The sequence below is a fragment of the Sapajus apella genome, unplaced genomic scaffold, assembly GCF_009761245.1.
Source record: "Sapajus apella isolate SASKATOON/1434 unplaced genomic scaffold, GSC_monkey_1.0 scaffold72, whole genome shotgun sequence".
NCBI classification, from domain to species: Eukaryota; Metazoa; Chordata; class Mammalia; order Primates; family Cebidae; genus Sapajus; species Sapajus apella.
In genome coordinates, this window is record NW_022437012.1 from 8,706,920 (window position 1) to 8,734,303 (window position 27,384).

The 27,384-nt window shown below is 36.3% G+C and overlaps 1 protein-coding gene across 5 annotated transcripts in view; it reads right to left on the bottom strand.

Annotated features, from left to right (window-relative positions):
* Nucleotides 1-27,384, bottom strand: part of NCKAP5 (NCK associated protein 5) — a 976,754-nt gene that overhangs the window by 600,257 nt on the left and 349,113 nt on the right. For all 5 annotated transcript variants that reach the window (XM_032250728.1, XM_032250729.1, XM_032250731.1 and 2 more), the window contains one exon: nucleotides 22,683-22,756. In XM_032250728.1, the coding sequence (XP_032106619.1) occupies nucleotides 22,683-22,756 (74 nt within the window). The remainder of the gene's footprint in view (nucleotides 1-22,682; nucleotides 22,757-27,384) is intronic.

A 27,384-nucleotide genomic window follows, 5' to 3' on the forward strand; every position in this document is an offset into this window, starting at 1 on the left:
ATTGTTATAGAGCAAATATAACATTGATAATTTAACTTGCTAAAGTCAGTTTTTAAAAAAATGAAATTACAGGCCAACAGTTACTATACATATCACTGCAAAAACAGTAAATAAATATGAGCAAAACAATGTAAACATTGCATTAAAAAAAATTATAGCCAAGTGACAGTTAATCCAGGAATGCAAGTTTGGCTCAATATTAATTAATCCAGTAGCATATGACACCCTGTTAATAAATCTAACAGAAAAAAATTACAGGATTCTCTACATGTATTTAAATCATTTTTGAGAAAATTTAAAACTCTTCCTGATGAAGATAGGAATTGATGTATATTTTCTTAACATCATAAAACATATCATGCACACATATGCTTAGTCCTAACATCAGTATCTCACTTAATGGGGAAGTACTTGAGACACTCAACTTGATCAGAAACGAGGCCACGATGCCTGCTGCCTCCACTTCTATTCAACATTTTATTGGCTTCAATGCAATTATATAAGATAAATCAAATGGAGGCATAATAATTGGAAAAGAGCAAGTATAAACTGTATTTGTTGATGACATGGTAGTATTCCTTAAAAATGTAGCAAATTAATGATAAAATTAACTCAATACAATTTAGATTAAGTAAAAATTAATATACAGAAGTAAGTTGCTTTCACAGATACTGATAGTAAACTGGTGGAGGATATACTGGTAGAGAAAACCTCATTTACATTAGCAACAGAGATGGATAAATATGTAGGGAAAATGAGAAGTAGAACTGTATAAAACTTATGTAGGAAAAACTTTAAAACTCCTGTAAATCACAAAAATAGATGTGAAGAAATAGAAGACATTGGCTGTTCTATAACAGAATGACTCAAGATTATAAAGCTGTCAGTTCTGTCTAAGTTACTTTATAAAATTAACACAATTCCAATAAAAATAACAGGTTCTTTGGGAGCTAGACCAGTTAATACTTAAGTTTATGTGAAGAAACTTCCATGAAAAGGCAGGAAAACACTAAGAAAGAAAATCCAGGAAGACCAAATAAAGTATACAGTAAATTTACTATAAAACTTCTAAAATAAAAACAGTGTGGTGCAGGTGTGTGTCTAGACAACCATGGAGAAATAGGTTTGAAAATCCAGAATAGATCTAATTGCCTATGGACATTCACTACGCAATAAAGGTGGCATCTCAAATCACAAAGGAGGGACTTTTTAAATAAACAGTGCTGAGACAACTGGTTGGCCGTTTGACCAAACATAACATTAAATGTTTACTTCCCAAATCACACATAAGGATAAACTCCAAATAGATCCAGGATCTAAATGTAAATAATGAAACCATGCCATCACAAGGAATAAAAAACCACAGGTGAATTCCTTTATAAGCCGGATGAAAGGATTGGTTACCTGACAATGACTCAAACTCCAGCCATACAGGATTAGTAAATTTGACTATGTAAAATTTTTTAAATACTATGGTATATCAGTTTTCTATAGTTGCTGCAACAAATTATCACAAACGTAGTAACCGAAAACCACACAAAGTTATCCCACAGTTCCATAGGTTAGAAGCCCTGCAGGTCTCACTGGTGTAAACTCAAGATGTCAGGAGGACTGCATTGTTTTCTGGGGGCTCTTAGGGAGAATCCATTTCCTTGCTTTTTCCAATTAGTCACATCTCCCTCTGCCCACAACCAAGAATATTTTTTAGCTTTCAAGGACTGCTGTGATTACACTGGACGTCCCTGATTAATCCAGGATAATGTCTTCATCTCAGAGTTCTTAACATCTGCAAATCCTTTTTTCCATGTAAAGTAATATTTTCAAAAAGTCTAGGCATTCAGATATGCACATGTTTGTGGGTCATTATTTTGTCCACCACACATACACAGCAAGAAAATAACTCAGAGAAACAAACCAAAAAATATTCTAAAAATCATTTGAAAGACTTCTGACAAAATGGGAGAAATGATCACAAATAAGAGGCCAGTATCTATCCCTAAACTACAACAACAACAACAACAAAACTCTTAAAATAAGGGGGAAAGGTCAAAAACCTAATAGAAAAATTGGCTATAGTGGCGGACAGACAATTCACAAAACAACATGAAAGTGGTCTTTAAACATAGGAAGAGATGGTCAACTCACTCATAACTAGAGAAATAAAAATTTAAACTATGCTGAGATACTATTTCTCGTTCGTCAGATTGGGGGACATTGAGATATTGATAATTTATTCTATTGTTAAGACTGGGTAAACGTGCAGTCTTATACATTGCTTGTAGAAATATAAATTAGTTCAACCATTTCGGAGGAAAATTTGACAATAAGCAAAATTCTGTTTTCATTTACCATTTGAGTACACATTCTCACTTTGGAAATTTACCCTGAAAGTGTGCTTCCAACAATACAAAAGTGCGCAGGCTTTTACTGCTGCGCTGTAACTGCCCATTGTTGCTTGAAATGTCACTGAACTCATCCTTACTCTCCATATATTCATTCTTATCCCTATTTTATGGCTTATCTGTCAGGTTTGGATTGTATACTGCATTCACCGTGCTTCTGATGCAAGAATACTCACAGAACAACCACAAGAGTAGCCTGAGACTCATTTTCATTGTTTTCTTATTTTATCTTTAAAAGTAACATACGCATTCAGTATGAGGTTATGAGTTCTACAAGTTCTTGAATCTGCCACTCTGCAATTATGAGTAAATCATTTCATCACTGGATTCTTTATCTATAAAGCAAAAGTTTAACTTAAAATTCCTTTTCAGGGCTGGGCATGATGGCTCACACCTGTTATCCCAGCACTTTGGGAGGCCGAGGAAGGTGTATCACCTGAAGTCAGGAGTTCAAGACCAGCCTGGCTCACATAGTGAAGTCCCATCTCTACTAAAAATACAAAAATTAGTCGGGCGTGGTGGCAGGCACCTGTAATCCCAGCTACTCTGGAGGCTGAGGCAGGAGAATTGCTTGAACCTGGGAGGCAGAAGTTGCAGTGAGCTGAGATGGTGCCATTGCACTATAGCCTGGTCAACAAGAGCAAGACTTGGTCAGAAAAAAAACCAAAAAACTTCATTTGCTTTATAGAAGGGTAAATTGAACTTATATAATATAATATTTCGGGCCACACAGGAATTTTCCGCCCTCTAGCCACCAGAATGGTGGAGACTTTAGTGTCCCAGGGCTAAACAGAGTGCTTTTAGGGGATAGCTTACAAGAACATGGGCACAGTAAACCAAATTTGTGATGACTCAGATCCTTCTTATTTACTTATTTAGGAGCTGGTACATTAGTGGTTGCAAAATACGCCAAGAAAAAAAAATTTTAATTCATGATCAGGAATTGGCACTCACAGGCCAAACCTTGCGATTTTTTGTAAATAACGCTTTATTGAAATAACAGTTTATTGGAAGAGTTACACCCGCTAGGGTATGTAACCTTTGTGGGTGTTCTTGAGCTATGATTACAGAATTGAGCAATTTGTGACAGTGACCATATGGGTGCTACTCACAAAACCAAAAATATTTACTATGTGGTTCTTAACAGAAAAAGTAGGCTGACCCTGCTACAGAAAATATTGCCTTCTTACAAGATACCATAAACATGAATGCATACTTTAAAAAAAACTATTCATGATTTTAATTTGGATTTATATGGACATAACTAGAGTAATTAAATGCATGTTGTAAATTCTAAGGAGTCTTCAAGTTTCTGATACAAATTTTTCTACAGCACATACATTGCTGCTGAATGCCAGTGACATCCCATCTTGAATAGAAGTGATTTTAGCTAATTAACTTTTGAAATTAACTTTTTATAGCCAGCAATAACTACAGCAAGGTTATTTCTAAATAATTAAAATATAGAGCTCTTAATAAATAGGCATCTACCATAACTTTCTTTATAATGACAATTATAGTTGTTTACATCATTTTCAATTGTGCTTTGTGTATTCAAAATTTTATTTTTTTCAAAATGTAAACTTAAGTTTTTTCAATCTATTTATTTTTATAAATTAGGACTACGAGAGTTGCCAAATTTCTAAAATATCTTATAAAATCTTAAAATCACAAAGTCGCTATTTGGTAATTAAACCGTTAAAAATATCAAGAAGCCTGGGTCTCAGAATTTCTTCTGAAAGGAATAGTTTTGGAAGGTATTCTGGAGAGATATTGGAAATTAAAATAAAGGAAAGAATCAAAGCTGAGACTGATACCTACGAAACTGAAAAATGTTAGCACCATCACAAGTTCTTAACTTTTAGGAACTATATTCTAGGTATACAGAGCATGTGTTCTGCCTTTCTACTATTTTGGCCTGTGTGGGCAGGATATTTTGGAAGAATAGGCTGAGTTATTCTATGGTGACAAACAACCCCCAGATCTCAGTGGCTTGAAAAAAATGCGTATTTCTTCTTCACACTACCTGTTGGCAGGGGATTCTGCTCATGGTAGTCACTCTATGACCCCAGCTTTAGGGAAACCAACGTCTTGAGAATTGCTTGTTGCTATTCGAGAAGGAAAGAGCATGTTGGATAGTTGCAGATCCACAGTTAAATGCTTCAACTTGGAGTGTCACTTTTGCTAACAACTCATTGGCCAGGATAAGTTATATGACCCCACCCATCCACAGAGGAGCAGAAGTTGCAATTCTATCTGCCTATAAGGGAGAGAGCTGGACATATTTATTGACAACTCTTCAAATGTTTAGGGTAATGATTAAAGACCCAGGCTTCCAGCCAAACTAGTTAATTAATATATGTGTTCATGTTCCTCATCTGCAAAATGGGAAGACGAAATTTCATAAAAGTGATTATTAAATGACTCAATACTTGTGAAGTTCTTATAATAGTACTGTCATATAATAATAAAGTATTATTATTTCTTTTTAACTTTTGCACCTGCCATCCTGTTCTTCAGAGCCAAAAGGAGAGATGAGGGCAAAATCCAAAGTGGGTGGTCTTAGGAATGCTGACCTGGACACAGTAGGGATGCCTACAACAGATATTCTTGAGGAAAGGCCCATGACCAAATGAAAGAGATCAAAGATGCCAGGATTTCCTTGTAAGTAACGTTGATCCAGAAGGCATGAAACAAGCCATCAACTGAGTAATGATTTATTTTTAACAGGAACTAGAAGATAAGGGGGATAAAGACATCTAAACTGAAAACAAGACTTTTGTAATGTGAAGGTCAGAGGATGAATTTAGGGTGTGGTCACATAACATGGATGCCATCAGTGGAAGATGTAGAATAGGGCTGTCATATAGCATACACATTTGGGTAAAACAGTATATGAATGAATCCCTCGTAACCTGTGGTTTAGAATGCTTACATCAGGCTAAATAGGAGGAGTTCAAGTAAATGACTCCCACTAGAAACAGCTTAAGCAACAGTTAAAGAGAAGAAATGAAAGCAAAGTGAAAGTCAACCCAAGAATTATGTAGAAACACAGCTAGTGGTAGACTCATGACATTGCTCATTCCTAACAGAACTCCTGTTTCCTTAGTACTGGCACCAATGAGATTGCTCTGAATCCATGACCATCCATAGGTACTAAACCAATCCTTGACTGTTAGACACCAAGGGGATGCCAAGATAAACAGACATAGTTTCCCTCTTCCAGGGGCTGATTGTTTACCAAGGGAGACATAGGGTATTGTAAGATAAATCAGAATGAAGTAAGTTTTATACTGCACACGCATGCAGAATATATGGCAGTACAGGAGGAGGAGAGGTTTGTTGTTAATATGGAATTTGGGAATACATTTTGGTGGAGATGACATTTTAAATGAGATTTTAAAGAAGAGGAAAGGATGAAAATAGATACAATGAATAAGATAACATAATATCATGAACAGACAGGAAAATGGGCAAGACTGATCATTTGAAGGAGGTAGAGGAGAAATAAGTTTTTTTAGAAAAGAAGTTTTGTTGTTTTTTTCATCCAAAATAATTCAGCAGCACACATTAGACTATCTCATTCTATAATTTGTATGTATTTCTATCATTCTACAGATTCTGTATAATTCTAAAATTCTATAATTTTATATTTATGACCCCCTGTTATTTACCCAAAACATTAACTATAATTTTTAAATGACTACTTGATTTTAATTTTTTCTGTAATCTTTAAATGTAATCTGTACAGTTCACATTTTTCTAGATGGTAACAACCTCAAAAGATAATAAAGCTGAAAAGGAATTTTTTTTTTAAATAGAGTCTCGAGCTGTTGCCCAGGCTGGAGTGGAATGGCACGATCTCAGCTCACTGCAACCTCTGCCTCCTGGGTTCAAGTGATTCCCTTGCCTCAGCTTCTCAAGTAGCTGGGATTACAGACATCTGCCACCATACCCAGCTAGTTTTTGTATTTTTAGTAGAGACATGGTTTCACCATGTTGGCCAGGCTGGTCTCTAACTCCTGATCTCATGATCTGCCCACCTCGGCCTCCCAAAGTGCTGGGATGACAGATGTGAGCCACTGTGCTCAGCCCTGAAAAGTAATTTTAAGTTAAATTTTTGCTTTATAGATAAAGAATCCAGTGATTAAATGATTTACTTGTAATTGCAAAGTGGCAGACTTGTGATCTTGTAGAACTCATATCCTAATGCTGAATGTGTATGTTACTCTAAAAGATAAAATAATCAAGAAAACAACAAAAATAAGGCCAGGGCTACTCTTGTGGTTGTTTTGTGAGTATTCTTGTGTCAGCAGCACAGTGAATGATGCCTATAAGATTGTATATATATAAAAAAGATTGTATATAATATAAATACAATAAACAGGATTATTTACTAAACCCTAAAATGTTTCATTGAGAAGTCATCGATTCAAGTTTGTGTGTGTTTAGGACAAACAAAAGAAGTGCTACCACATAGAGTAGGGATTAAGTTGATGGGACTCATCACCCAACAAGAGGTGGAAGAAATTGGATATAAAAAATAGATTTTAAATGGCTTATATGAATTAATGACTGGCCTATCACAGCTAATAAGAAAACACTAGTACGTGTGGGTCACGTTACGCATGTTTGAAGTTGACATCAAAGAAGTCCTTGCTTTGCCAACTCTGCCAAAGACAGATGGCACATGGCCATGATGCACCATGATAATTCTTGCTTCTGTTTGTGAAAATCTCCAAAGGCTGTGTTTTGGAAGTCATGAGAAACTGCTAGGTTACTGTGTTGTGAATAGAAAATGGACATTCAAGGAATCAAACTATCTGTATATTAACCAAGACAACTATATCTAACATTTTATTCCCAAACAGGAGCATAAGGGACATTTTCACATTCTCACTTTACATGAGGACTCAGGACTTTGAAATCCCATGAGAAAGTTTTCGTAAGGATTTATCCACACTTTCTTTGGTTTGCTCAGATGAAAAGCAGGAAACCTTCCAGACATCCTGAACCTCTGAACTTTTTGTGGATTGCCCATCAACATAGGCAAACATTCATGCATCCAATTCAAAAATCTCTTCTTACTGCATTGTAAGCATGTCCCTGCATTGTTTATATATCAAGAGCCTGCGCATTCCCAACCCACAGTGGAATGTGAGCTGAATTACACGTTCCTTTGGGATAGGATCTCACCACACCAGGAGTGTCAGAAGCCCTCTATCACATACACTTATCTTGTTTCCAAAATGGTCTTCCCAAGCCACTCTAACAGGACCCCTTCAGAATGCTTCTTGCTGACAAGTGAATCTGCTTTTTGCCTTTCACCCAATCTCAGCTAATGCATTCCCTGTGAAAATGTCACAGACCACGTCTGACAGTGGTCCAGCTAATTAATATACTCCAATGTCTAGCAAGCATTTGACAAGAAAAGTGATCTATATTGTATTTATTGCAAAATCTTCACCAATTCGACAAAGATGAATGTAAACTTTACATAATCATTTTTCATTTGTTATCCAAAGTTGAAAGTGATTTTCAAATGCTAACTTTAAAATTATGATGAGGGAGATAATAGTTCTGCTTTAAAACTGCCTGGCAATGGAATTTCTATAGTATAATGGTTTAGCAATAAGCTAGAAAAATAAACTCTCTTGCTAATGTAGTAAATGCGCCAGAAATAAACCTCTCAGGGATTTGGGTGGTGGGGCAGGGTGAGGGAGGGGCACACAGAGTGCATGGTGGAACTGGATTTCTGAAACTGATCTGAAAATGATCTGAAACTCTTAGCATAATATATCTTCAAAAAGTGATGTCTTTTATAAAATGCACATACCACCATCACAACATGGGAGAAACTTGAAGAATCTTAATGTGCACCACGGCAAACATCTATGGTGCCAACTCAGTCTATAGGAGGACAACTAATTGTTCAATTCACTTTGGCTGTGGCTGTGCTCCAGATATGTATTTTACCATGAGATTTGTTTCTTCATTCTGGAACCATCCTTCCCAATATTCCTTAACATTGAAATTATAAATGTTAAATTAATAATTGCTCATTTAACTGATTAGATGAAACTCATGTCCTTCCTTCTGAAGGCTAGAGTAATCCTCTAATAAAAGGTCAGGAATGATCTAATTTACTTGTTATTATTAATTCCGCTCTGACTTCTTAGCCACAAATAAAGTCTTGACATTGGAAAAAGAAAGATCTGAAATGGGAAAAGGCAATTAAAAAGTGGGTGGAGAAAGTATAGTAGGGTGGAGAAAAAAGAAAGGAATGGCTTTTCTAAATTTAAAACACTCTTTGCCCTTTCCTGAAATAATGACTTATATTCTTTGAGTTCACAAGAGAGTAATTGGATATGCATGATGCAATGCTGGAATTTTAGGTATTTTGCCTAAAGGTTATTAACAATTAGTACCACTAGGGGAAAAAAATCATAAAGTTAGTTAGAATAACAACCCTCTCTCAAAGTATAATTAAAACTGGACTTGTAATCTGGTCATAATAAAATACATTATGTTTATATTGGAGCCTTGCATGTGAAGAGGAAAACTGACAAACTAGAATACGTCTAATAGGTGGCCATGACCCAATGAAATCTGAAAAACAAGTTGTATGAGGACCAATGAAGGAACCCACATTGCTTCCTTTGAAGAAGTAAAGACTGAGAAAAAAAAAAAACATAAAAAAAATACCTTTAGATAAATCCTTTAACAGGGATGGTAACAGAATAGGGAGTAGACGTTGTAAGCGGAGCTACTGATGGCAGCATTGGCACCAAAGGGTGAAAGGCAGAGGTTGATTCATTCAATATGAAGGGGTGTCTGATGTCTTCCTATCCAATGTAGTAGAATCTTTCCCACACTATATATTTGAAAGATGATCACTTTGCTTTGACAGTCGCAGTGGTACAGAACTCACTATTTCAAGAATACCCTCCTCGGGATGGTGATAAGTGTTAGAACCGCCCTTTCTATTTCTGAATTTCTTCTCCACAAGACAACTCATTCCATTTCCCAACAATTATTAGATCTATCCATCCCTTAGTCTTCTATTTGTCAAGCAAAATGTCTCCGATTCCTTTCACCATTATTTCAGTATTCTGAACCTTGTACCATTTTAGTCACCAGCCTTGTGGATACTCTCGATTGTAGTGTCTGTAACTGACATCCAAGTTAAATGCTCTTAATATGGTCTAACCAGCAACTGACCCCATCCATGTTTCTATTTCCAAAGCAGAGAAACAAGAAAATCAATTAGCCAATATAATTGAATAAATCCAGGTAAATACATACTTGGCTTTCAAGCAGCCAGGAAGTCTGAATTTCTAGACAATATTGATGAGAAAGCATCAGACAATACAATTGTCTAATTGCTGACAAATTTTAATTTCCCTGTTCAAGAAAATCAATCAATTTGTATTAGCTAAACACCTGTTATGTTCAGCCCCATGCTCGTCATCATTTGATGTTTAACAGAAGTATAAGGCGAGGTACACACAATATTTGTTGAGTCAATACTAAGGTACACGAAATACTTTCAGAGTTTTTACAAGATGTACATCATTATATATACTAATATGAAATAGTCTCAAGATCATCAGGGAAGACTAGGCCCAGGTGGGTTGAATGCATGTGAGGAGGTAGGGAGGAAGGAAAATTGAAGGACGTTTAGGGCTTGTCTATTTGGACTGGAGAGAAAGGCCACAAAGGAGTGCGTGTGTAGAAATAATGAGTAATAAAGGAGGTCAAGGTTGGTAGGGACATGTGTGTGGTTACAAACAGAAATATTTGGATTTGCACCATAACGTTTCTGTTACAACTTCCTTTCTCCCATTCTGAACATGCTTGGTTTTACAGGATTGCAGGACTCAGATTTCCATGGGTCTTAGTTTGACAAAATGACCCCTTATGACATGCTATGAGGAGCTAAGAGTGATGCTAGAAATTTCCACAAGTGGTAATGGCAAATTTCAGGTCTGACTTCTGGATAACCAATTTTTTTTAATTCTGAGCCTAGGAATTTCAGTGCATCCAGCAGGAGAAATATTTTTTGATAGATGTGACTTTTGGTTCATTTTGAATTATATCATCTTGGGGACAAATGGTCCCAAAAGCAAAAATCCTAAATGTGAACATCTGGTCCAACTCTAAGAACTTTTGCTCAGTTGTGACATCAAAGAATTTCTACTTTATAGTGGCTTTCTGTAACTGACCCCATCCATATTTCTAATTCCAAAGCGGAGAAACAAGAAAATCAATTTGCCAATATAACCGAATAAAATCAGGTAAATACATATTTGGTTTTCAATTTGCCAGGGAGTCTGAATTTCTAGAGAATATTGAAGAGACAGCATCAGACAATGCAATTTCCCTGAATAGAGACCATAACCTCATAACCTCATAGCCTCAAAGTTGCTGCTCTTTTTTTTTTAATATTGTACAATTAACTTTTTTTTTTTTTTTTTTTTTTTTTTTTTTTTTTTTTTTGCACCATGCTGTGCTTATAGCTTCTGTGGAAACTTAAACATTATTCAATAGAACAATTTCCTGGAAAATCTTTTGAAAGTGGTCTCAGCCTCTGACCTTGCTCTGGTGCCCTGGGTCTGCCAGCATGCTGTTTCATTACCTCTGGAAGGTTTGGTGCCAAGAGACAGTCCAAGAGTTAGAGTATAATGAAGGCTAAGTTCATAAAATAGTTAGTGTCTGCCATCATCAAAGGAGGGAATCTGCCACTTCCAACTCTTGATAATTTTATGTATCTATCACTTCTCTTCTATCTTCATCATTCAACCCTTCAACTACCCTACTTAGATGATGGGTATAATTATAGATTTTTAACTTTTAAGAAATAACTGCTGAAGTCATTTCTTTCAAACCGTTCTCATTACCAATGGGAAACTCAGGCCCAGAATGCCTAAATGACTTTTGCAAGACCACAGAGTAAGTAGCAGAGACAGAGCTTAAAAACTCCACATTGCAGAAGATGAACCAGGGATGATATTTTTAAAACTTAGCAATGATATGACACAATCACCAAACAGTTAGAATAGAGCCTCTGACTGTACTGGTGTGCCATTAAATACCAACCCCATATGGACTAGAGTGTATAACAGAAATATTTTAAGGGAAAAAGAGAAAAAAATGTGCCTCTTATTATCAAGCTATTTAAAGGAGCTAGGCAATAAAATAATTATAGTTTATTTTTAGTGTTGGTTCATCCCTTTTTCATCTTTTTGCCGTTCTTTTCCATTGTCTTCCTTTCCACTAGTTCTGTGAAAATTCACCCTCTGTTTGGCAGCCCAGGTCACTGTTATTTGTCCTAAGCTCCTATATTAGTCTTTTCCTGTGTTATCATAAAAAAACTACTTGAGGCTGGTCGAGGTGGCTCACATATGCAATCCTAACACTTTGGGAGGCCAATGCAGGCAGATCACTTGAGTTCAGGAGTTCAAGACCAGCCTGGCCAACATGGTGAAACGCTGTCTTTACTAAAGTACAAAAATTAGCCAGAAATCACTTGAACCCAGGAGGTGGAGGTTGCAGTGAGCCAAGATCGTGCCACTGCACTCCAGCCTGGGCAAAAGAGTGAGAGTCCATCTCAAAAAAAAAACCAAAAAAAAAAACCAAAAAAACAAAAACCCAGACCAAAAAAACCTACTTGGGACTGAGTAATTTACACAGAAAAGATGTTTAATTGATTCACAGTTCCACAGACAGTACAGGAAGCATGACTGGGAAGGCCTAAGGAAACTTACAATTATGGTGGAAGGCAAAGCAGGTACATCTTACATGGCCAGAGAAGAAGGAAGCAAGCAAAAGTGGAGGTGTCACACACTTTTCAACCACCAGATCTCATGAGAACCCACTCACTATCACGAGAACAGCAAGGGGGACATCTGCTTTCATAATCCAGTCACCTCCCACTGGGCCCCTCCTCCAATCCTGGGGATTCTAATTCCACATGAGACTTTGACAGGGACACAAATTCAAACCATATCAGTTTTCTTCTGAATTCAAGTGTATGTTGGTCTTGCCAAAATTATCAAAACCTTTCCTGTAAATACTACTTTCGAGCCTCTTAGGTTAAGCCCTGATTATGTTTGTAAAAGTAACTTGATCTACATGTCAACGATTGTTCTCTAACTTACTTTATCCAAGTGAAAAAAACGCACACAATATTTTAGGGCTTGATTTTCATCATGAAATTTTAAAACTGTAAAATAGTCTCTTCATTGTGTTATTTCAAAATTATGAGAAATCCTTTCATTGCTTCTATTGATAAAGGGTTTGTAACTCAAAAATCATAATTGGTAGATCAGTGGGATAAAATGATGAGATAGAAATACACATTTGATTACTGGTTAGAGCCTTTACTGTGACATGCAGCGAAATCATCACAAAAAGGACAAACCCTACAGCATCTCGCTTTATGGTTAAACACTTTATAATTAAACATTTCAATCTTTAAACTTTCTAACAGTATCTTGAAATTGTGTATCTCATTTAGTATTTTCAAGCCACTGAGACAAATAACTTTCTGCCACACTTGCTTGACTTTTTTTCTTGCATGTACTTACAAGTAAAGGTGGTCTCATCCCTAATGAGCATATGGGCCCACAGGAATTTCTCCTTTTTGTTTTTTTTTTTTTTTTTTGAGACAGGGTCTTGCTCTGTCACCCAGGCTGGAGTATAGCAGCAGGAACAAGGCTCACTGCAGCCTGAAGCTCCTGGACTCAAGCCATACTCCTACTTCCACTTCCCAAGTCCCTGAGACCACAGGAGCACTCACCACTCCCAGCTTATTTTTTGTAAAGACAGCATCTTAAATTCCTGGGTTCAAGCGGACTGCCCACCTCAGTCTCCCAAAGTGCTGTAATTACAGGAGTGAGCCACCATGCTTGGACAATTTCTCCTCTTAAATCATCAACAATCCCTGTCAAGTCTTCAGAAAAGTGTTTGGAGCATCTATAATGGGCTAAGCCACTTAGGAACAAAGATATACAAAACACATCCCCAATTTTTGTCTCTATGCTTTCAAGATGAGCGAAACTTGATGTTTGAAATTTCATGTTTTATGCTAAGCATGATGAGAGACAATAGGACTGAGAAGATTCCGTCTTACAGGCCAAAGATGGGAAGCATACAAAACATGCCCTTATGAGACAATTAGGCAAACAAGTAAGCGTGATTGAGAGCAGCGTGGTGGGAACTGATTCAGAGGCTCTTGCAGGTAAAAACAGTCTCTGTTACACGTTTGAGGTATTTTACTGAAGCACTGCAGAGGCAGCATTGTCCTGGTCAACAGGACATGGGATGGGAGGAAAGGAGAGCAGAGGGCTGGAGCCAGAGCAACCCAGGGTCCAGGTGGTAGATCTCCCCTATTAGTAAAATGCGATTAATGTGGTAGCACAGCACTGACAGCTGCAGTGCCTTTAACTTTCTATTTCAGGCTTTTACACCTGGTAAACATCTAGAATAATTGCCACCGAAAAATACTTCTATGACATTTAATCACGGAGCATTCAAGAGAAGGTAAAGCCCAGACAGCAAGTAAACCAGGTCCCCATAAGGCAACTTCCAAATGCTTCCCCTGGCATGGAGCCAGCCATAGAAGGCAAACGTCAACTCACCCTCCAAAAGGCGTTTGCATTCCCAGGCATGTTCTTCTCCCTGAGATAGCTTAGAACATGGCTCTACCAATTACTTTTCATTTTCATTGACATATTCCTGATTCTTTGATTCAGGGAACCTTGCCATCCTTAGCTCTTTGGATTATTTATGAGGTCTGATTTATAATACAAAATTATAAAGTGTACCACAGTTAAAAACTTGAAGGAAGAAATGCATTTTGTATTTTTTTTTTTGAGAGGTTCAAACACCCCTCTTCAGAGTCGGGGAGTGGAAGTAGGGTACTGGAACCTCCTGTCAGGATTCTGAATATCGAGAAATTAAGAAGAATGGGATGGGGTTAGGGGGAAGAGGTAGTAAGCAAACAAATGAATTATTTTTTAATCCAGAGTTACCCAACTGGGGAGAGATACAGAGTTATATCCTAACAATTCCTTTTTAAAAAAACAAATCATAAGTATGCTCATGCCCTAACAAGTTAGTGAATTTTTCCATTAAAATTAAAATTATATAGAAGGTCACGGTAAATTACCTATTTCATTTCTCCTTCCAGATTAAAAAAAAAAGGCATTTTGTCACTTCTTACTGTGAATGCACTTCAGCCTTAATACATGCATTTATGTCAAGGGGGTCATTTATACTGTTGCCTGCTGGAGTTTTACTTCTTTCAACTTAGTAGGAAATATTTGTGATCTTTATTACCACAAATAAATCTAAAAATGCCGTTTGCTTGAGGCCCTTTATTTTAATTTCAGATAAATAAATCACATTAGGTTCCTGGCTGTCATATTAAGATAAGCATGGATCTAAAAATAACGAAAGCATCTTTTAAGCTAAATGTCTTTAGATTAAATAGTGGTAAATTTCTCCAGGTGACCCCCAAATCATATTGATGTTGGAATATTTTTTGGTACTTTTGGAGTGTTTCTTGAAGAATGTAAACCTGTTTAAACTAGAAGTGGAGTTTTTAAATCATGCATGGCCCTACTTGTACAATATTATTCAAATCCAAGCTTCTTGCGGTGGCAATAAATCTATCTTTAAAGTAGGGATATTTCCCCACTTACATTAGGTATCAATTTTATATCTTTGTTGGTTAATAATGACTCCATCTATACAGTGGTTTATTTATTAACTATAAAGAGTTGTAGTCCTGAATTTCTCATCATTCTCTGTACTGTTGGAGCATAAAGTCTCAAAGACAATTCAAATTCAGTGTATTCCATTACTGACTCTTCGTCAGCCTCACGCCAATTCTGCTCCTACTCAAGCCTTGGTTAAAAATGCCACCTCCTCTGGGAAGTCTTCTTTGAACTTTTGAAGAACAGAGCGTCCGAAATGTATTTTATAGAACCCCTTCATCCCTCAAAGCTCCAGTGGAATAATCTTGATAAATGTGAAATGTTTAGAGTGAAGAGGAAGGGATAAACTCCCAAGGTTAGGACCTAAATATATGTTTCATGATGGATTAAAGAACAGTGGGTAGATGTGATAAGAAACAGGAAATCACAAATATAAAGTGAGTGTAGAGTTACCTTGACCATTTTTGTGTTTCCATGCCCCAGAAAGCCTGGATTCAAATTCTAGGCACCCCCTAATTAGATACACGCATATCACATACAGGTCACCTAAGTAAACTGTAATGAGGATTGATCCTAAGATGCAAGGTCAGATCTTCTGGGTGATATGGTTTAGTCAAACTAGATGTCTTTCTGGATTTAGTTCGACTAAACCCTGTTGCTACTCGAAAAAGGTTCTTGGAAGACAGTGATGTTTTTTCATCAGGGGCTTCATGGCTATGAGAAGAAGCCTGAACACTCATTGCTTCTCTAAAGTAAGACCAGCAGTCTATAATAAGTATTCTTTGGTAGATAGCCTATGCCATAGCTTTCCCTACCTCTGCTCCCGAATGATATAACCATTAAAGCGCGTAGCAATACCCAATTTACAGAGCCCTGGCTTCATCTCCCTTGTGCTGGGCAGCAGGCATAGCTGAGAGGCCAGACTCTTATCTTGGCAGGGTCTGGGACTATCTGCATCTCTGAAACAACTCCTGGTGCGTAATTGGGGAGTGACATTGATGGGTTTCCAGGGTGGCTCAGGGACCTGCAGTTGGCTGAGAATACAGCTATGATTTAGAAATTCATTCCAAGGGTTGAGAACAGGGGAAGATAATGTTAGACTCACTAGCCCTGGTCTCCTTTGACCTCAGCAGGGTGAGTCAGGGATGCAGAACAGGAAACCATGTGCTGTTATTGAGTTAGGCATAGCGTGATGTTTTGCTTTCAGAGCTTTTATTACTATTACAGCGCACTGAGCTCTCTCTTTGTTTGCTACACATTCTCTCCCCAAGAGACAGCCTCTTTTTCTCTTGAGGGATTTAAAAAACAAATCATAATTCTTATTTTATTCAGTGTCCACCATTAAGAATTCATGCAGAGCAATTTTACTTGTTGCCAATTAAGAGCTCCCAGTGGAGGCCTATGATTACAGTGAAGGCAACCTGTTTAATACTTGGCATCTCCTTAGTCTACATAAATTAACCCCACAAGGATGGAAGCATGCTAATTCTTAAGATGCCTGGATGATAGGATTCTAAGATCCAGGATACACAGGAGGTACATCTTCAAGAGGCTCTGGGCCTGACTGCTCAGGGCATATCTGCTTTTGCTTCTTACGTGTATTTTAAAACTACAAGATAATTTTAGGTAACATTTTAGCAAAGAATACTCCTTTCTCAATGACAGAATAATGGCATGTGGCCTCCCAGCAAGCAATTTGTCTCTCAATTTAGAGCTGGAGTGAACTTTAGAGGCACCAAGGCCATTAACCTCTAGCTGCAAATGTAGAGATATATCAAAATTATGGAGAACAAGAATGAGTATTTTGAGCATTGGTCATTTTATTTCAATGTTCACTTTACTTAGTTAAGAAATATTTGAATCATAAGGAGAATGAAAGCAAAGTTTTTACCCATTTTTTTCCTATTTCTTTTCTTAGACTAAGAATCACATGGAAGCCAGAAAAGAAAGGTAAAATTCCATTTTAAAAATTTTGAATATGTAAAAGTTATCATCTTTTTTGCTAGAAGGGATGAGCCTTCGAGAATCTTCTTCTAATCAGGGACCCATATATGCTTTAAAATTAAGTCTTTTATGCCCCCTGGTGATGTAGGAGACCGTCATTTCCCCAGTCTTGGGAATCGGGAGTTTAGTGCTTTACTTGGGCAAACAGTTTGTAATCAGTAGTTTAGATTCTAGGAAGCTGGTACTGAGACTTGGTCTTTCCCTCAGAAAATTAGTGAGGAACTTGGGATTGGGGTTTCTACAGGTTGACTTTCCCCTTTTACCAACAACTCAGATTCCTCATACTGCTCGATGCCCTTAAGTCACCCAGCCCAGTACCAGGGAAGCAGGTGGTACAAGCCATACATATTCTATGTTTGGATAGCAGCTAGATAGGTCACCACTTCCCTAGATATGTTTCTTGCAACCTTAGAGTAGACACTCTAAGGAAGATAGGATTTGGAGTTCTATTTTTAAAGTAAAAATGATATGTTATATCCAATATTTTCACATACATAGCACATGTTAGCAGGATTAATGGCTCTGAGAAGTTCTACAATTAACACAAAATGTTTATAACTTGGTTTTCTCTAAAATTTTTAAAATTTATTTGACCATGGAGTACCTTCATTTTTCTTAAAATATCTATGACATAGTGACACAGGGTATTGGTGTTTCTTAGAATATACTCAGGAAAATGCTTGCATAGATTATTTAGATCGCCGTTGTTCAAGTGGCAGAGGGGATGATTTTGTCCGTTAGGGACCCTTGGAATATGCCTGGAGACATGTTTGGTTGCCACACCCAAGAGATACTACTGGCAAGTGGTGTAAAAGCCAGGGATTATCCTAAATATCCTCCCCTATGATGAAGAATTCCCTGGCCCCAAATGTTGACAGTGGTTTGGATGAGAAACCCTTGTGCAGATACAGCTTGTTTAAATGAGATTCAGATCTGGAATCTGTGGTTGGTAGCTGGCACTCTGCATTCAGTAGATTTTGTCATTTGATTTTGACCATGCAGATCTACTTGCTCATTCTTCATTAACTTACAGGCTTTTGATAACACTGTCACCAATTGAACTTATGAACATATGAAATAAAACAAAGATGATAACAGTTATTTCCTGAAACAAATCCCTCTTTGCCTGGGGATCAGACCAACTGCCTTTGTAAAACTAACAAATTGGCCACAAGATTAGAAATTATGGCTCAGGAGTCATGCAGCCAGAGGCCGTGAGATTCCTAACCTCTCCAGTTGCTCCTATGGATAACATCATTATGGTAAAACTAAAGACTGGCATTTGAGGTAGTTTTCAGACCTGCATCCTGATGGATCACCTGGCACCACCCAGAGCTGTGAACTGGCTCATTAGGTCTTGCAGCCCCCACAACCCAGGAACCGACTCAGCACAAGAGGACAGCTTGGACTCCCTATGATTTCATCTGGACACAACCAATCAGCACTCCCCATTCTCTAACCACCCCATTCTCTGCCGCCCACCAAACTATCTTTTAAAAACTCTGGCCTCTGAATCTTTGGAGAGACTGATTTGGGTAGCAGTAAAACTCTAGTCTCCCATTAAAACAAAAAGAAAGAATATCTGAAATGACTACTTTTACATTATCTAGTTGAACTACTGGCAAGTTGTTAGATTGTTACATTAGTCATTTCTACTTATACCTTCTTTAAAGCTTTCTATGATATACATATTATGTAGCTGTATCGTTGTATAATATTTAATATGAGAGTATATTTTGATGTTATCAAAAATAACATATTTTATAAATGCAAGATAATATTCTAGACACTGTTTCATAATATCAGTGCTCAGTAATCTTAAATACTAGCTATATGAATACCTTCTTTTCACAGATAAGAAAACTCCATTTCATAGATGTTACCCTGCAGCCAGTTTATGCAGGCCAGACAGAGTTCAAGTCCCCCAAACCTCCAGTCCAGTGTTCTTCCTATTGTATAGTATTATGCTGCTCTCACTTTTTTATACATAATTTTACATTTGTGGCTTGAAAGTAATTTCATAAGCATTCATGAATTCAATTTGTATTTTCCAACTGTTTATTCTAAACACTTAATATGAGGCTGCAAATGGATAAAGATTTTTCATCACATATTAGCAGAGACATTTTCAGCGCCTTTTACTTATGTTTCTTGTAAGTCACAAATATATTTAGCTAAATCAGAGATAGTAACAAATGATGTAAAAAAAATTCTTTTTCTCCTAAAACTAACTTTTCACATTAGAACAAATAAAGGTACAGGAAATTATGGTTGCATTTCAACCTGAACTAGTATACAGATTGTCGCTGTGTGTGTGTGTGTGTGTGTGTGTGTGTGTGTTTTAAGTCAAGCAGGGAGATACAGAACAGATTAAACCCATCCTGACTTATACTCAAGTCTCAGATTAGGTTCTAGATTTGACCCCATTCTCTTCTTTAGATGAATTTTCAGTTTTCCTCTTTAGAAAGGATTTGTTGCTATCAAAAAGACAATTGAGCTAAAGGACTACTCATTGCTAGACAGTTATTTATGAACTCCACAAATTCCTTTGCAACTTGAAAACCCAGAGATAGATTATAAGTCTATTTCAGTAGAATATTAAACAGGACCCCAAAATAACCAGTTATCTCAAGAGTATTATTGCAATATATTTTTGTGTTGCAGCAAATAGTTATACTATAAGAACCAACTTAAGTCAGCTAAAGACTAGCAACCCCCTCCATAAAGAAATGGAAACTTTTTAATCTTTGCGCCTAATCTTATATTATTTATCTAACTCTTGTCATTCACCAAGTGGCAACAAGAGTATGCCTTGTTTCAACCATGCTTTTGATCAGTCCTCACAGGTGGTAGCCATAAATTAATCCTGACCACAATTATTATTGGAAGATCTAGATATTCAGAACTTGTCTCTAAGTTATAAGTTAGCTCAAGTAGAAATGGAAGGCCATCAGTTAACATTAGCAACAATGACAAATTGCCGATTCCATGACAATTGTAGCAGCCACAAATCAAAGGCATATAAAATCAGAGAATGAGCTTATACTGATTTATGGGAGCATTTGTTTAACTTCAGGCAATCTGGTTGTGCTTGCGTACATGACATGCAATTCCCATGATCCTCTGTATAGCATAGATTCTATTCTAACTTATGAATAAGCATTTAGAAATTTAATCATAACCAGAAAGGATTTCCTACACTGTTCACTGTCATTCACATATTCTTTTCTAAAAACAATTTGGCTACAGTTGTTGTTATGATATTGTAATAACCATCATAAAGCCTGTCACTTTAAGTCAGTGAAGTCAGGATCTGTTTGTAAAAATATAATCAAAAGTAATTTCATGATTCAATAAATAGTATATAAATCTGCTATTATTGGGGTTCATTCTTTCAATACCACCCATTTCCAACTTCTCACTGGAATTATTCTGACTATCCAAGTGTCATTACTGCCTTCTATTGTTATGTAAATGGAGCATTTTTATTAGATCCTCTGACACTATATATAAGGCTTTGCTTCCTCAGCAGTAATAATTTCATTTCTGAAGGAAAATGAAAGTAACTGTACACAAATTCTAAGATCTCACTTTATGTTAACTTCATGCCTGAAACAGAATTTTAATTTAATCATATCTGAGAAGACCTAGGTTTTCATTAGCTACCTCAAGAAACTATGCAAAATAGCCCTTTCCGTGCAAGGCTGTTTTGGTTCAAAGAGCTCATGAAATCATATTCAACTAAAATAATGCACGTAAGATACACTTACTAAACAAATTAAACTCTAAATTTCTTTCATCAGATGGTATTCATTATTTTTTGTGAATTTTTCTTTTGGAAGGTGGGAAAAATAAAATATTCTATAGAAATAGTTGAAATTAAACATTATATCAGTTATACAGTTTTAAAAATATACTTTCCAAGAGATCTATAGAAGATATAATGAAAAGGATACAACCATACATATATTATTGTTGATTTTATTAATATATTGGTTCATAAGAGAAAACTATCAGAGCCAGTTTATAGTTCTCAGAAACAAATCTAGCAAATATTGCATCAATTACATAAAATTAACTGGTTGTCCATTAATGTCAAACAGACTTCATTGAACTTTTATTATATCCTACCAGCAGTTTTTTGATGTATAGAAATAGAATATTTTCTATTACTATCATCAGAGGTCTGTCCTCCAGTAGAAATATGAATATAATAACATAAATTAAAATATATAGCACTTTACCCAAGATCTAGAACTCCTGAAAGAAGAGAAATTTCAAAGCTATTAGAATTTTTACATTGGTACAACAAGAAGAGGCAACCCAACCTGGTAAGGAACCCTGTGGTGATGGATTTGGATGAGGTCTAGCAAGGCAACAAGAGCGTTAGTAAATATTTACCTGCCATCTCTGTGTACAGAGAGAGCACTCTCCCCCATGCTGCAAGGAGATAAAAAGAAATAACGGGGCCAGACGCAGTGGCTCCCACATGTAATCCTAGGACTTTGGGAGGGTGAGGCAGGCGGATTACCTGAGGTCAGGAGTTCTAGACCAGCCTGGCAAACATGGTGATACCTCATCTCCACCAAAAATACAAAAAAATTAGTCAGGCATGGTGGCAGGCACCTGTAATCCTAGCTATATGGGAGGCTAAGGCAGGAGAATCGCTTGAACCCGGGAGGAGTAGGTTGTGGTGAGTCAAGATCGTGTCATTGCACTCTAGCCTGGGCAACAAGAGTGTAACTCTGTCTCAGAAAAAAAAAAAAATAGGGAAAGAAAAGGGAAAGGGGAAGGGGAAGGGGAGAAAGAAAAGCCTTTAGGGGCTTGCTGAGCATTGGTGAGTTGAACAAAGATAGATGGAAAGACTTTAGGAGCTTATTGACGGTTGGTGAGACCAATGTACTTAATGAAACAATTTTGGTACAATGTGAGGCATCATGCAATTAAGCACCAGCGTATTTATTTTAAAAAGTAAGAGCTGCAGGAGCTTCGAAAAAGTAATTCAAGTTCTATAGTAGCACCTATAAAAAACATAACAACATGTCCCCAAAAAGCTAAATAATAAAATTACAACCATCTTTGCTACTCTCAATTCCTAAGAGTCACCAAGGAATGAATAACTTGGGAATATGACTTCTGTGATATTAACCTACCATTTCCAATATACATGTAGAAATACTCTCAGACACTTTCCTTACCTAGTGTCAGAACCCTCCATGTAGAATAAAAACTAAATATTGGATAACTGTTCAATGGCATTATTAAAATATTCCCCTTTAATATGAAGAGAAGTAGGACTTTTAAGCAGCAATGTTTTACTTTTTAACTAGAGAAAAACAAATATATCTTGAAGCAAGAAAGGATCAAAGAATTTGGGCTCTAGCTTATACATTACAACTGTGCTATTCCAAGACAATAGTGTCTCAGAATCTAACAATTTTTAGCTAGACAAGGACTTAGTATATACCCTGTAGTCTGCCTGAAATATTTCAGATCAGCAAAGCTACAGAAGATGTTACCTGAGCAAACAAATAAGGCCATGAGTTGAACTCACCTCCAGAGACTCCTGTGTTGCTCCTCAAGCTGAGTCAGCAGATGCTCAATGTATTTATTGGAGTCCATGTATTCCTGCACGAGCAGACAAAGACAGATGAAACCTCACGACAACAGTCCCCACCATCCTAAGGCTCTGTCCTTATCTCTACAAGGAGTATTTTTGACAAGATAGTCCCTAGTTCCCTTCTGGTTTTAGGATTCTCTGCTTCTATGACTTACAATCATATGTAAATAATATTTTTCTCATATTCTATGATAGTTTTGCAAACAAATCACAGAAGAGAACTGGAGTTATACTGATTCAGCATTATAATCCTCTTATTCACAGACAAAAAGGCCTGAACTTCATAGTCATCTAAACTGGGGTCTGTGTTCTACTGCATGTAAATGTTGCTGCCAATCATAAAAAAAATAAAATAAACAAAACAGTTCTTGATTTTACTGGCCTTATGATAGTCACATTCCAGCAAAAACTAATGTTTTAAAACTATACATAATGTTTTATATAAATCTAACATATTCTCATATTCATTGAGCCCTTGTATACACTAATGGGCATGTCCACTTTTCTTCAACTCCATATATACACAAAACAGCATAGTTGTGTTTTTTTATTCTTAAACATAAATCTTTAGCTTCTAAAAAGACGTGAAAGGTACGGTGTATTCTGCTCTATATAAATGTATATGTAAATTTATTTCTCTAAATCAAACTATTTTCATGAACATATCTGAAAAAATAAAGAATTCATGTGTCACATGAGAGTAAGCAAAAAAATCCATGGGTTATCACAATGGATTTAACTTATGATTTCTGCATAGGGGGATCATATGCAATGGTGTTCAATTGCTAACCTGGAGCAAATACAACATACAAAACTCTTTTGTATTGTTTTGCTCTGAATCTGGTTTTCCCCCCCCTTTCTGTTTAGATATCTAGCCTGCAGACCTCTGCTTCTACATTATAGCTGCCTTTGATGAAACAGTATGCAATGATTTCAATGTTAAGGCACCTGTGAAAGCTTCTGTTCCATTTCCATAGATTTGAAATAAACTGGGATCTTTGACTGGCAGTGATATTTTTCTTTCAGAAATTTTGGTTTCTTATTAAATACTATACATAATGTATTGCTCTTATAGGAATATTCACTAGAAGGTGAGGGGCTAGGAGAAAGATATGAGTTGATCATATATAATGGAAAGGGCCCAGTCCTGAGTTTCTTTTGATCCTGGATCTAGCCATGTGGCGTTGAAAAGCCTTTTTATCTTTCCAAAATGTTCATTAGAGTAGAGGGTATACTAAGTCCTTGTCTAGCTAAAAAAACTGTTTTGATTCTAAGATACTGTAAATCTGTTATAGATAATTAGCTAAGTTTTATGCTTATTGAATAAACATTTATTTTCAGGTGACTACTGAAGTGAGTTATTTAAACAAGACAACTGGGAATGTTAAAAACAAAACAGAAATCTCCGCTACTGCAGGGAGTTGCAGCATATGTGGTTATGCTTTTAATTGTCCTGATTAAGGCTAAACCATGATTTAGAACACTTGACACTATCAAACACATGAATTCTCAAACATGTTCAGCCAAAAAAAGAAAAAATTAAATACAATTTTCCCAAGTAGAAATAAATGTACAGATGTTAAAGTTATTCATTTTATCTTCATTTAACAACTATTTTTAAACATCTGTTATATGCCAAGAACCATTCTAAGTGCTGCAGATACGGCAATAACCAAGAGAGGGAAAGCCACTGCCCTCAAGGAGTTTACAGTCTATCAGAGGGGGCATACTAAATAAATGAACAGATTGGTTTCACATGGGTTACATGCTATGAAGGAAATAAACAGGTGATAGGAAAGGCTTTGAAAGGAGCAGCTATGTTGAGTGAAGTCTCCGGAAGAGGACTCTAAGCAAGTGATATTCGCTCTAAGACTTGGAAGAGGAGAAGGAAACCATATAGAGAAAAGGGAGCAAGACACTGCAGGCAGAGAAAATACTATACGCAAAGGCCCCAAAATGTGCTGTTGGGGGAACAGAAGAAAGCCAGTGGGTGCTAGGAACAGGGACTCAGGGATACTGGATCTAAAATGAAGCTGGAGAGATAGGCAGGACCAAATCATGTGCAAGCCTTAGAAAGCAGTTTGAATAAAAACCAATGGATTTGCCATTTTGTTCATTCTGATTATCTCAGGTCAGAGATTGAAGCTGAAAGGTGTAATGATGACAAATATGACTTTAGTATCAAAGAGACTTAGGTTCAAATCCTGGTTTTGATACTTACTAGCTATGTTTTCCTGGTCATATTATTGAATCTCTCTAAGCCGTAGTTTCTTCATCTTTGTCAGAGGGATAAATAATGCTTCATTTATGGAGGTGTTGTGTTAAACAAGAAATTTAAGTACGTACATACCATCATGGCTGCCAGATAGTAAGCATGGCCTTTTTCAGAGCATTATATGCCTCTTTTCAAAAGGAAGATCACTTTACAAGGTGAAGACATTATTCATTTCCTTTTCTCTTGCCAAATTTCAAGATTTTTAAGTGTATAGTTCTTAGGTTATACATACTAAATATTAGAATAGGCAGTTAGGCAGAGATTGATAATACTGACTTCTAATCGTTGAATGTCGTTGTCACTGACTTGTGATTTAAAAGCTATTTCAAGTAAAAATACTAGCTGCTTCCATGAAACTAGCTTTACTTTATTTTCCATATAAATAACTATGATGACAAATCTTAAACCACTTAACAATGGGAAGCTAAGATTATGTATTCTTCATCCCTCTTTTCTACTTTATTTTTTCTCTATGGCATTCTTACTTCCAACATTCAATACATTTTACTTAATTATTTAGATATTACCTCAATATAAGGCTAACACAAATGTATTGGGAAAAAAAGACATGACTCTTACATGCATTTTTTGTTAAGTGAAATTGTTTTAGCTCAACCTGAAAGAACTTAGGAGGTTCCTTCATACCTGTATAGTTTCTAGACCCTGAACTGGAAAAGTTAGTTACCTCATGTGAAAACACTATCACAGGATTATAAAACTGGATTACTCCCAGGGGGAATTTTGTGGATCCCTGTGGAGATTAACTCCAAGAAAAAAATGGAGAGTGGTAGCAGAGGGGCTGGCAGTATTTAAGAGGAACTACGGTCACCGTAAGTAAAACGCAATAGGCACAGTGGCTAGAATGGCTTTGGGAGCAGGTACATACAGGAGGTTACTGTACAGAGACTCCAGTACCCCAGCAAGGCAGAAAGAAAAAGTCCAGATAGATTTCTTCAGAGTAAACTGAAAAAATGCAACATGGAACGCATGAACAAGTACTGTAGGACAAGACAGAGAACATGATCCTTAATCATAAAAACGGGTGTGAGTCTCAAAATTATTTACATAAAGATATGAAAGCACAAAAACATTATTAAACTATAGTTACTAAGTTGATGAACATCCTATTCTACTGATTTTCTTAGAATTACAAAACCCACCTTAGATACAATAGTAGAACTGACAGTGAAAATACACATATAGTCCTGAGGAAGATAAACTTAATCTGTAACTAAATTAAGAAATAAAGAATAAGAATGAGAATGAATGGAGACATGATGGATTAAAAAGGCCAGAAAATATCGGTTTGACAAACAATGATAGCATTTGAGTACTCCATAAGATTTGGAATGCAAGCAACAAACAAAAGGATGAAGATATATTTCAGCATAGAAAAGAAAAAGGACGTGATTTTTGCACAACAAAAGGACCCATCACTTTCCAGGTAGAGTTACTGGAAGACAATACACATGTCTAATGGCACAAGAATAAAATAGTGAATAAAAATAATTTGAATTAAATTGAATAAAAGTAGTGAAAAACAAAACAGGGACCTGTTTGAATGCTTATAACCCAAAAGGGGCAAAATCACATTAGCTCCATAGTTTCCAGCTATCCCAAACGCCCATTGAAATTAGGTTATAGACAATTCATAAAATATCATTCCCAATTAAGTAGCGCCTATGTAACAAAGCAATAGAAAGACATTTTCAGGCATTCATGAATTCATAAAATACAGGACCTACATCTTTTCATTAAAAACTTAAAGATACGTATGTGTATAAATGAAAGGTGTCCGTGTGCCAGGAAAATATATGTACATATGCATGTATATGTATATTGCACATATACAATACCTATGTACATGAGCAATGAATAAAAAATATGGAATTCACAATATAAAAAGAGACTTCAAAAGAGGTTAATTCAGCCAAACAGATGCCTAAAAAAGTAAATAGATTATAAAATATAATGAACAAAAAATCCCAGAAAGAAAAATTAGAATATACATTATCTCTTTTTGTGATGGGCAGAGGGAGGACAAGAGGGAAAGAAAGAGGGAAATATTAATAGAAGGGTGCATAAATCTCTTTGAATATAGAAGCAGAAATTATTGTTCTATTCTTGACTTGATAATAAAAAGGCTTAAGTATAAGCGTGTGTTTTGCCTATGCATGCACAATTGGAGAAAGTAATTTGGTGACAGATACATGTTGTGATTTTAAGACATCCCTGCCCTTTTAATCTAGAAACTCCCTGTCTAGAAATAAGCCTGAGTAAATAATCAGATTAAAAGAAATGATATTCATCAAAGTATTGTTTGTGACAATATGGAAAAACTGGGTATGTCTCAGTTTCCTA